Source organism: Triticum aestivum, chromosome 4B (assembly GCF_018294505.1).
Source record: "Triticum aestivum cultivar Chinese Spring chromosome 4B, IWGSC CS RefSeq v2.1, whole genome shotgun sequence".
Classification (NCBI taxonomy): Eukaryota; Viridiplantae; Streptophyta; class Magnoliopsida; order Poales; family Poaceae; genus Triticum; species Triticum aestivum.
This window is the reverse complement of record NC_057804.1, coordinates 631,289,823-631,301,975: the sequence shown is the minus strand read 5'-3', so window position 1 is coordinate 631,301,975 and position 12,153 is coordinate 631,289,823. Positions and strand designations below refer to the sequence as shown.

At 48.1% G+C, this 12,153-nt stretch overlaps 2 protein-coding genes and 1 non-coding gene across 3 annotated transcripts; all 3 read right to left on the bottom strand.

Annotated features, from left to right (window-relative positions):
• Positions 1-1,848: 1,848 nt before the first annotated feature.
• Positions 1,849-3,197, bottom strand: LOC123093706 (uncharacterized). Its single transcript, XM_044515723.1, has one exon. The coding sequence runs from the start codon at positions 3,018-3,020 to the stop codon at positions 2,082-2,084; it is 939 nt and encodes a 312-aa protein (XP_044371658.1). The 5' UTR covers positions 3,021-3,197; the 3' UTR covers positions 1,849-2,081.
• Positions 3,198-3,396: 199 nt separating this feature from the next.
• Positions 3,397-3,467, bottom strand: TRNAG-GCC (transfer RNA glycine (anticodon GCC)). The gene has a single exon. It is a non-coding gene; the product is annotated as a tRNA-Gly (tRNA).
• A 4,991-nt stretch (positions 3,468-8,458) lies between these two features.
• Positions 8,459-10,175, bottom strand: LOC123089490 (coniferyl alcohol acyltransferase-like). Its single transcript, XM_044511161.1, has one exon. It carries the CDS (start codon positions 9,981-9,983, stop codon positions 8,538-8,540), a length of 1,446 nt encoding a protein of 481 aa, XP_044367096.1. The 5' UTR covers positions 9,984-10,175; the 3' UTR covers positions 8,459-8,537.
• Between the last annotated feature and the right edge of the window lie 1,978 nt (positions 10,176-12,153).

Genomic DNA, 12,153 nt, shown 5'->3' with positions numbered 1-12,153 from the left:
ACAAGCGGGCATACAAGAAGACCATCTGCAAAAGCATGATATCTATGAGCCAGAGCATCCAAAACAACAACCGTTATTGCGAGGGTATTGCAAGCAATGACAACAACAACCGTTCTAACTAAAATGCTAAAACCGGCAATGAGGGATGTTGCAACCGGTGAGATGACGTGCTACAGTCGATGAGGGACGATATGCTACAACCGTTCTAACTAAAATTCTACAACCGTTCTAACTAAAATGCTACAATCGTTAATGAAGGATGTTGCAACCGTTGAGATGGTGTGCTACAATCGATGAGTGACGACATGCTACAACAAGCAAGATGGATGTTGCAATCGATAGGAAAAAATGTTGCAAACGATGGCACAAAATGTTGCAAGGTTGACTGAGACTTGGTTAAATCTCAGTCAATTGAGTTTCAGCAAGCCCAATTGATAAAACAATTCAATTACTTAACCAATTAGTAGTATATATCCCTAGAGTTCACTCCTCCATACTAGTATTGAAAGAGAAAATGAAGTGAGTGACAACACAAACAAGTTGGAGATGTCTCATTGAAACACTATCAATCTCTTGAACTAGCCAATAAGAAGCTGACCGATCAAATTGGGGTGGCGCAAAGGAAAGCGCACGATGCCATGACATGCAGGGGAACACTCGGCTTAGCATGCCGACTAATCCCAACAGCAAATACTTCCACAAAATTTAACACTTACTACATCTCAATCACCATGCGAATGAGATCATTAATTCACCTAGTTGGCTATCATCTTTGAGGTTGGTTGTTATTTTTTTCAAAAGGGAGGTTGAAAGCCCAGCCTCGCATCGTTGTGATGCACACAACCATTTTTATTAAAGTTGATGCAAGGCGATATAGCCAAAGTCATCAACAAGAGGAGTACATAGTGAGACAACCACGACAGAACTATTACAAGATATATGAATTTAACACCTATGACTAAGTCGATTTTTTATAACAACACCGTCAAGAAGGGATAAACACCCTCGCGACGTCGTCATCACGTCTGATCATAGCAACCAACAAATGAATTTTCATCCTATTTGCCGCAACCAACCAACCAGGGTTGCCCTCGACATCATTTCATAAATCACGCGATTGAGTAACAACTCTGTCGCCAACGATAAAACTGCAACGCAGCATCCATGGTGCTGCTCACCAGCGACAAAGTTGCAATGCAACATCCATGGTGTTGCTCGCCGGTGAGAGAGCTGCAACGCAACATCGACGGTGCTGCTCGCCGGCGACAGAGCTGCAACGCAACATCCATGGTTCGGCGACAGAGTTGCGGTGCAACAATCATGGTGCTTCTCACCGGCGACAAAGTTGCGACGGTGTGATGCTATCCACGGTTCTCACGGGGCGGTGGAGATAAAAAAGTTGGGGAAGATGGACGCGATGTTTAAAGGAGGAATCAAGCAGCTCTAATCAATCTTAGCAGGGCAGATAAGACGGCTGGCTGGTTCTTAGCAACCGCCCGAATTGGCGTTTGCCGCTCGTCACTCAACTGCAAAACAAATTGTGCTGCGAGGAAGGCTACCGGGGAGAGGAGTTGACTGAAACTGTACCTGAAGATTTGGCGCACCATTATCTATCAGAGACAGGGTTGCCCTCGACGTCATTTCATAAATCACGCGATCGACTAGCAAAGTTCACAGCAGCAACAGTGTCGATGTTGCCGTAAAAGAATCTTTCAAATTCCTAGTGCCTGCTAGTACAGTAGTAGATCTTACTGTTGTAATTTATCGAAATGAATAGAAGCTGACTACCCCTGAATAATTTACTTGCGTGCCTCTGCTTGCTTCAGTTACAGACTTGCTGCCCCGAGCTGAAGATAGGACGATCTTAAATTCTTAAATTCCTAGCAGCAACTCAAACAGTGTCAATGTTCCCGTAAAGAAGTTCTTAAATTCCTAGTGCCTTGCTTGTCTGCTAGAGTAGATCTCACTCTTGTACTGTAATTTATCTAAGGAATACAATCTGCTTGCTTCCATGAACTGCCCAAAATTTACGTCTATTGAGCACTAAACGATCCTGATATCACCTAGCCTAGCTGCTGGCGCTAGCTATCATCGCCCTTGAGCTTCCTGACCTTGTCGAGGAAGGCTTGCCGGCCGGGGAACGGGTTCCCTCCCTCGCCGCCTTTCAGCGGCGCCGCCCTCTCGCCGCAGCGGCCCAGCCCCAGGATCTCCTTCTTTGCCGCCACACCAATGCGGGCCTTCCTCGCCGTCCCCAGTGCGCCGCCATCCTTCGCGCCGGCGTTCACGCCGAGCACATCCAGTTTGGCCGTCCTCACCTGCTCCTCCCTCCTCGTCCGCATCCGCTCCCGCCTCTCGTCCCTCTTCCCCCTCGGCCCGTCCGCCCCGGCGTCGAACAGGGCGCCGCCGCCGCCGCGGGGGGATCTGTTGCCGGTGCTCTGGCGCCGGTCGGCCTTCCTCGGGATGCGGCCGCCGTAGGAGGTGCCGAGGAGGCGGAAGTCGAGGCGGCCCCAGCCGTCCTCGTCGGAGAGGTCCCAGCCGAAGCGCTCGGCCATCTCCTGGAGCGGCCCGTCGCCGTCTTCGCCGGCGTCGTCGTAGACGTAGTCGAACTTGGAGTCGCCGCGGAGGAAGCGGTGCGCGTGCTCCCACTCGACGCGGTCGACGTAGACGGGGTCGTCGAGCACCTCGCGCGCCAGGCGCGCCCAGGCCGCCGTGTCCCCGTAGTCGAGCTCCGCGACCACCCAGCGCAGGTAGGACGGCGGCAGCGTGCCCAGCATCTGGCCCTTGTGCTTGCCGAAGTCGATCACGCGGTCCCTCGCGGGCCGCGAGGACGCGCCCGGCGCGCCGGCGCCCGTTGCGGCCTGGAGCGGGCGGAGGAGGGGGAGCCTGGCGGGTCTGAGCTGCCTGGCGGTGGAGCTGCGACGGAGAAGGGGGGAGAGAGACGCCGCTCGGGATGGGGATGGGGGTCTCGGCGTCGGCGCCGGGGAGGAAAGGCAGGCCCTTGCGGCGGCGAGCGGGAGCATGGCGTGCTGGCGGCGGCTGGAGAGCGGCGGAGTTCGGGTGTCTGGATGGAGAGGTGCCGCGTCACCGCGCCCTCGCCGGTAAAATTATCCACTCGCTGGATGCCCAACAAGTACAGATATATACTGCCAGTAAAAGGTTCATGTCACCCATAGATTCACAGGTCGTGTTCATTGTTCGCTCAACGGCGGCAATCAATTTCGGATGCCTAAACCATCAAAATTGCGCCATTCTGCAGGGAATCGAGCCCGTGCCTGCATTTTCCTTTCCAGGAACAAAAAAAGAGAACCATTTCCCTCTAAAGATGGCCCAGAGCACCTGGCCAGCAGAATGGTCATTTCCGTATGACATGCGCCAAAAGTGTAAAAAAAAAAACTTTGCACCAGCCGGGCATCGAACCCGGGTCTGTACCGTGGCAGGGTACTATTCTACCACTAGACCACTGGTGCTACTATGAAATTTAATAGAAAATATGACTCACAGATATCTGACTCACAGATTTGACAAGAAAACAAAATAAAAAAGAAAGAAAAAAAATAAGCTAACTGAAAATCATAAAAAGAAAAAAATACAAACAAAAAACCGGATAGCGAAAATAGAGAAAAGAAAGAAAAACAAAAAAATCGTCATGGAACCTCTCAAACTTAACAAAGTTGTGAAAACCAGCCCGTGCTTTGGAAACTGGCTGACGGTGTTCTACACTTAGATCACATCGCATTTGGTTACACATGGAGGACACACATGCAACCGGATAATTGTTTTTTTCTAAAACAAATGTAAGTAATATTTTTTGCAAAGAAAACACAAAACATAAACAAAATGGAAAAAGATGATGGGCCAACAAAAGTGAAGCCAAACATTCTAACAAAAGGATTTGTGACAAACAAAACATCGACAATTATAGAAACTAAAGCAAGCGGTGACAAACTTAGATGAGACATCCTCAAAAATCATCTAGGTGTGATTTAGAAATTCCATATAAAAAGTATTCATGAACGTGGGAGCTTTTCACAAAAATAAAAATATGTTTTCAATTTCATAATATTATTCACAAAAAATTTATTCACGGATTTGACAAAAAAATGAAAAAGAAAGAAAAATGTTAGAAATATAATTGTGTAGAGATAAGCACAACTAAAGATAAGATAGGTTTAAACGATGTTCTGCATTGTACTCCAAGTCTCTCTCCCAAGTGTACTTCTATATGAGGGTCAGATTAATACACACAATAATAGAAACATTAGCCATCCTACACTTTCCACATGGTATTAGAGCGATTTGTCTAACGACGCCGATCCCACACCACAACCAACACAAATGGCTAAAAAGAATAAACAACTGGCTCAAAAGACTACACAAGACCAGCACACACACAAAAAATCGATGGAAAAAAAGGCCACAACAGGAAACGGCCCAGGCAAAACAAAGCTGCCAGGCTGGCGTCGGCAAACAAACAAGATACGAAGAAGTGAGGTTAAAAAACACAAATCTTAATATGTTACTCCCTCCATAGCGCGTTTGCGTTTTTCGAGATTAAAATTTGACAATAGATTTAACCAACGTGGACGGCTGCGGCAGGAATAAAAATTATACCATTAAATTTGTATTCGAAAGAAGTTTTTAATGTTATCTTTTTTGCTCTCACCGCAGTTTTCTACGTTGGTTAAATTTATGGTTAAATTTAAATCTCAAAAAGCGCGGACGCACTATATTATGAAATGGAGAGAGTATATCTAATGGCTAGAGAGTTAGATGTGAGATAACAATATTTCATCTAGATGTGACTTAGCAAATATGTAACTTTTAAGACTCAAGTAGTTCGTCTTCGTCCTCGTGTACTCGTGTTGTTCCGGTGCAAGAAGGGGACTAGAGGAGTAGCGCTTTTTCTTGTGCTGACCGCTGGTAAGCAACTGATCGATGACGCCGGAGGAGGATTCCATGTAGGCTGAACAAAGAAATCAATCTTCGATGCCCAACTCATCAAAATTGTGCCATTCTTACGAGATGCAAAAGCACCAGCCGTGAATCGATCCCGGGTCTGTTTTTTTCCTTTCATAAAAAGTTAAAAATAAGGAACCACCTCCCCTGCCTATCAAGAAAAAAGGAAGACGGCCCACGCAAAATGGCAGAATGACGGCCCAATGCACCTGACCAGCAGCAAAATGGTAATTTCGTATGCCATCCGCCAAAAGTTAAAAAAAAATCACTTTGCACCAGCCGGGAATTGATCCCGGGTCTGTACCGTGGCAGGGTACTATTCTACCACTAGACCATTGGTGCATCCATGCCATTTAACTTTTGGGCAATTAGAGTCGGTAAAGATGCATTGTTTGTTACCTTTTTATAGTTGAATTTCATGGTATCTGCTTTATCTTTCAGGTATATTAAAAATTGCCAACGGAAGGCTTCCACACCTTTTCAGGATTTCAGAACATATCAGGGCAGTAATATGTGCTGCCAAAAATTCTTTTGAGAAACAACCTTCCAGAGTAAATCTGACTTAGAGCTTCCTTGTTATAGATGTGATCATCACCTCCAGAACAACCTGACATGGACACATTAGAGGTCCTAAAAGTATTCCAAGTGTGTCAAGTAGATCCTAAAAGTTTGAAATCGTTTAGTACCTACTTGACACACTTGAAATACTTTTAGGGCCTCCAATACATTTTACACATATGTAAATTAGTTATGTATATGCATAATCTGCACAAACCTTGTATTTTAGGAATAGACATGAGCTCTTGTATAAGCTAGAAGAAACCAAACATCTAGATTAGTATACCAAATAAACAAATGAGGTAAATACATCGGGAGTCATAGAACTTGCACATGACGATCAGTTTTGTCCAAAAATTTGCAAAATACGTGTTTCTTGTCATCAAACTTGTGCGGGCGTGCAAATACGGTCACATTTCCCATACACGGGTGTATTCACTGACTACGTGGCATGCCAAGGTGGCCAGGGCCCATTGTCAGCGGCTAAAGCGATGTGCACGTGATATTTTATTACAGAAACACCCTCGAGTTTTACTTAACTTTGTACAAAAGCCTTCCAACAGAGGTAATGTTAAAACAGTCTCCTGCCGGGTCCCACACGTCATAGTGCGCTGTCAATTAATTGTGCTAGAAAAATGGTTCTGAGGGATTTCGAACCGGCCACTAGCTGTAATAGTGCTAGCGTCCTAATCACACCACCTGATCTTAGCTTGTTATATTTTTTTTCGGAAAAACTTTCAATCTATTCATTTTCAATTATGGCAGTACAACGAATACCAAAAATAAAAATTACATCCAGATTCATAGACCACCTAGCGACGACTACAAGCACCGAAGCGAGCCGAAGGCGCGTCGTCGTCATCGCCCCTCCATCGCCGGAGCCGGGCACAACTTCTTGTAATAGACAGTCGGGAAGTCGTCGTGCTAAGGCCCCATAGGACCAGCACCCCAGAACAGCAACCGCCGCCGATGAAAAATAACGTAGATCTTAGCTTGTTATTTTATTTGGACTACCAAGGTATATATCCTTTAGGCTAAAGGTACAGATTTAGAACAATATTTTTCCTTTTGTCTAGATATTTTATTTGAATAATATTCAAATTTATAGTCGATCTGTCCGAAAAAATTATCAAGAACATAAGTCGTTTTCTTACATAGTATAAATTGTGTTTATCGCTTTATGCATCATTGTGACTGGATGATTCGAACCGGGGATTCCATTTTTTTGGGAACCCTTTCCCGGTTTTGATTTTTATTTTATTTCGTATGGTTCTGTTATAGAAAGTTAATTGTTCATGTTAAACGTCAAAAGTCAGTTTGCTGATTGCCTTGCATGTGCACGCGAATTGCAGCAGATAATGGGGTCGAATTCCACCCTATTTTATTTCAGGATTTTCTGGGTAAAAAAAATGAAATGCAAGGGTGATTTTTGGCCCAAAAAAAAACACATGTGGATTACCCACCTCGCAGCCACCAACAGCGGGCCCTTGCCACGTTTTTTTTGCCGCTCATGCACGGGATACGGCCGGATATGGTAGAAAGCACCGTATTTGCACGTCCGCGCAAGTTTGATGATCAAAAACATGTATTTTACAAGTTTATGCATCAAACTGACTGTCGCGTGCAAGTTTTATAACTCCCGATGTATTTACAAAACAAATTATATGTAAACACACAAAATGACTTTACTTGGACTAGTTGCTTCTATTCATTCACACAAGCCTTGTTTTTATTGTATAGTCGTCCCCGGAACATTGGTGAATCCAAAATTTCAGAAACAAGAAAAGAGAAGGAAGTGCGGTGTCAGTGTGGATCCATCGATTAAAATGCACAGAACCACCATAGCGTCATAACTCTCCGGAAACCACCACTTTACAAAACGTGACATTTTGCATCGAACAATAAAGTTGATAGTGGCAAAAAACACTGATGATAGATGTTAAAGGTTTCGATGACGTCAATAATCGGAGCGGCCCACCCGTCAGAATGAGTTGGCATGAAAAAAATGCCACATAAGCAAATTGGCTTGGTCTTCTTCCTCCCCCTTCCTCTTTTTGTGGCATTGCATCAAACAGCTTGTGTGCCTCACCGACGTGCCCGGACTCCCCATCACGACTTCCAACAGAGACCAGGGAGGTCGTCAGCTACATCGGGGCTGGGCGAAGGGCGCGCTGCAGGAGCTCGGCTTCAACTCGCCATGGAAGAAGACCGCCAAGGCTGTCGTCCCTGACGTCGTTGTTGCTTCTGTGGCCGATGGCGGGATCCGAGTGTGCTGAAGATGATGCATTGCGCCGCGGGCCTCGCCCTGGGTCTCTGGCCGGGGATCTGGCTCACCTCGCACGACACCCTCACGTCCTCCTCGACCACCGCCTCCTCCTCCCCGACCTCGTAGGCGCTCGCGCACTGGATGCAGTCAGGACAGGGTGAGCCCGAGGACGGCTGGGCGTCGGGTGAGCTGGATGGCGGCTGGGCGACGGGGTGGAGCGCGAGGACGGCTGGGCGTCGGGGTGAGCTGGATGGCGGCTGGACACCCGAGGTGGAGTGCGAGTACGGCGGTGCGAGGACGACGATCAACTGGACCAAGAGGGGGATGGAGCGGACCGTCACCGATGTCTCCCGTGGCAGCAGTTGCCCGGGGATGAAGGTTCGGCAGCAACAACGACGAGGATTGGGGTTGGCTGGTAGAAGGGACGAGGGGAGGGGCGGCAAGGGAGAAGCGGACGGCGAGGATCTTGAAATAAATTCAAGAATAAATGCGAGCACCAGGATTTGAACCCTGGTGGGATGGGGATACCACAGTCCCTCTAACCATCCAATCACAGGTTGGTTCGCTGATTTTGTGATAGTTATGACATTAAATTGGTGGTTCTGTGCATGCATTTTACTCGGATCCGTCACCCGCCAATTCAGTAAAAGAACTTGTGTGGATCCATCACACAAATACTGTTAGCCAAAAACAAGATCTGAAAACAGAACCTGTGGTTTATTTGTGTGAATCGCTGGCCAACTTAATCTTAAATTAATTAATGAGCATCATGCATGCATGCTGCATGCGACCGAGTCCAGCGCATGAGGCCGAGATAGTCGGCGGTGAGAGGCTTGAAGATGCGCTGCTCGTCCGAGTCCAGCGCGGCGGCGAGCTTGGGCCAAATGGACATGCCGAAGATCCAGGAACCACCACCACCACCGTCACCCTCCGGACGCGCCATGATCTTCACGAAGCCGGAGCACAGCCTACCGCAGTCCGCCCACGTCGGCATCGCTACGGCGGCGTGCCCGAATCCCAAGTCCGTGTCGACGCTGAAGGACGTGAACGACGTCACGCCCATCGCCGGGCTGCCCAGCCCGACGGTTGCTGTCTCCACGAACTTGTTGACCGCAGCCTTGCCATTGCCATTGCCATTGCCCTTGTGCTCCTCCACCCAGTCCACTAGCTCCTGGAAGTGCTCGTCCGTGGCCGTCGACCTGATCGACTCGCGCACCATCGACGCGATCTCCGGGAGCGGCCGCCGCTGGATCGCGTCCACGCTCGCCTCCACCACCGCGAACGTCGTGACGTTGCCGACGTAGTTGCGCATGGCTTCCTCCGGCGCGGCTGTGAGACGCCGTCGCCCGTTCACCCACCAGCCCATGCGGCAACTGTCGTCGGACGAGCCCACGGTGGCGGCGAACACCTTCCAGAGGTACGCAGACACCGCCTCGACGCGGCTCGCGCCGCGCTCCCCGTCGGCGCTCGCCTGCGCGCGCAGCATGGTGAGGTCCCGCTCCTCGACGTAGTAGGTGCGGCCGACCAAGGAGCCCCTGGCCGTGAGGGCGTTGACGAGACGCTCGCTCGCCAACGGCATGAACAGATCGCCCACCGAAGGGCCGTACGACGGCGCGGCACGGGGGCGGAACACGGAGCGGTCGTAGTTCGGGGCGGCGACGATCGTCCCGGACCGCGCGAGCTGAGACCACGCGTCGACGATCATGCAGAGCGCGCACCCGTCCGCGAGGCCGTGGTTGGTGCTCCAGGCCACAACGAAGCCGCCGCAGGCGAACGACAGCAGCTGCACCGACAGCGCGACGTCCGCGGCGTACTGGACGGGGACGCCGACCCTCGCCAGCGACGCGTCCAGGTCGCGGAAGTCCAGGCCGGCCAGCGCCACACCGGCCTCGCCGACGACGAGCTCCGCGCCCTGGTTGTCACAGTGCACCTCCGGGAGCCCCGAGCGCGGGTTGGCAACGATGCGGCCGGCGAGCGGAAAGAAGTGGTCCAGCAGGGACGGCAGCTTGGTGTCGAAGGCGGCCACGACGTCTGCGAAGCCACCGCCGGCCGAGGGCCTGCGGTAGGCGCAGACCATCGAGAGCGGCATGGGGTAATACAACAGATCGAGGTTGGAGACGGGGAGCACGGCGCCGGGCCGCGTAATGGAGGCCTTGACGGTGCTCCTGCGAATCACTCGGACGCGCCAAGAATCGTTTGCCATTTCTGTTTGCCGCTTAGGCGCTTACTACAAAGTACAAACTGACCTGCTCTGAGATACGCTTTCGTTCCTTTCCCTGGCCTGAAGTATATACAAGTATGCGCTGCAGTAGAAGTTGACCTTGAAAATTCCAAAGTCAGCGTGGAATCTTTTGTACTGGCTATGCCAGGATTGGATGCCAAAATGATAATATACACAAATATGATCAGATCAAAGATGCATTTTTTTAACATGGTACAGATGCATTGAATCCTTTGAATACCGTCGAGATACTGAGCCTACACAACATTTTAAGATTGTTGTAGAAGAAAAATGCATCTTTTTTAATGATTTTACAGTCATCAGCGTGGAATCCTTTTTTTTAGTGCTGCCTTGGATAACATGATTCCACGCCGACATGTATGTATATGTCATTGATTCTTTCTAATATTTTTACAGTCATCAGCAACATCACTCGTCACCCAGCAAAAACATACTTCCTCCGTTCCTTAATATTTGTCTTTTTAGAGATTTCAAATGGTCTACCATATACGAATGTATATAGATATATTTTAAAGTGTAGATTCACACATTTTGCTTTGTACGTAGTCATTTGTTGAAATCTCTAGAAAGACAAATATTTAGGAACGGAGGGAGTACAAAATAAGGCTCAATTTTTAGGAATGTTATGAGGTATTCCTAGGTTGGTTATAGGTGCCAATATTTATTCATGGTGCCAGAAAAAAAATTGTCCCGGGGTTTGCTTCAATCTTGGTTCCGCCTCTGGCTACATTTACATGTAGATGGATGTCGGTCTATAGTAACATGAAAGTACTACCTATACACAAAGTCACAACATTTTTCTTAATTATTTGACATAAGTTGTTTTGATCGTTCATTACACATACACACGCTTATATTTTTGCGTCGGCGTTACCTTTTTTGCGAAAAGGCCTAATGCATATATTAAGTATCGTAGGTCTTTACAAACACACCATTACGAAAAAATTGTACTCAAGAGTCTTGGGGGTGACGAAGTCTTCTTCCTCCTGCATCCACCGGCGACGCGCAATGAGCACACCTCAATGTCACCTCTGAGCCTATGCCTCGGCGGATCAAACTTTTTAAAACCCAGTAGCTTGTAGACGCATTGTCGGGAAGTAGTCAATAAAGAACAGGAGACATCGACGACCATGAATTGCAAAGCAAAACGCTGCCCCGGAGAAGAAAACAACGACCAATTCCAGGCGGATCTGCCGGAAACTTAAACCGACCGAATCCCGGAAGATGCACAAGAGACACAACTCCACACACCCTCCGCGGGTGATAAGCTCGCCCCCATAACGGGGATAGGACGGAGAGACATTATTTCTATACTAGGACAACACCACCGCCTTGCCAACCAAACCAAACACGAAGACTCCCAAAAGAAAACCTGGCTCAAATTACCCATGTTGTTGCAAACCATATATAGATCCGAGGCCGAGCTCGCTGCTATCCATGACCACTCGTGCATCCATCAGATCCAAGTTCAACCGAATGGTGCGTAGTGTACATATGCGGTGAATGATTTCAAACTTTTAGGACCTACTTGAAATCATTGTTGAGGAAATCGTTAACTGGTAGCTGCTCGGTTGGCTGGTGAGTAGGGGATTAATCAGCTAATCGGCAAGTTAATCGGCCATTTAATCAATTAATCGGACAATTTATCGGTTTATAGGCTACTCGGTGACCCTACGAGTAGGGATTAATCAGCAAGTTAACTGGTTAATCGGATGAATTCTTGAACAGGGCTTGAAATACTTTTAGGACCTCCAATGCATTTTGCTCACATGTAAATTAGTTATCTATATGTATAATTTGTACAAACCTTGTATTTTAGGAACTGGCATGAGCTCTTTTATAAACTAGATGAAGCCAAACGTCTAGATGAGCATACCAAATGAACAAATTATATGTAAGCATAACTAAACAAGTGGTATGTTTATGTTTGTCGGTGATCGGTGCTACATCCTCCATACCGGTGCATTAGGCATCTTAGATGGTGCACCGCGATCAAGACGGAGGGGAAAATAAGAAAGATTAATGTTTATTTGTTAATTAATACAATTGCATGAAATGAACTGACCTGTATATCCCATACACGTCCCACGTTCCGTCCGGCTTATTTTCGTCTCACTTTCCACCACTATCT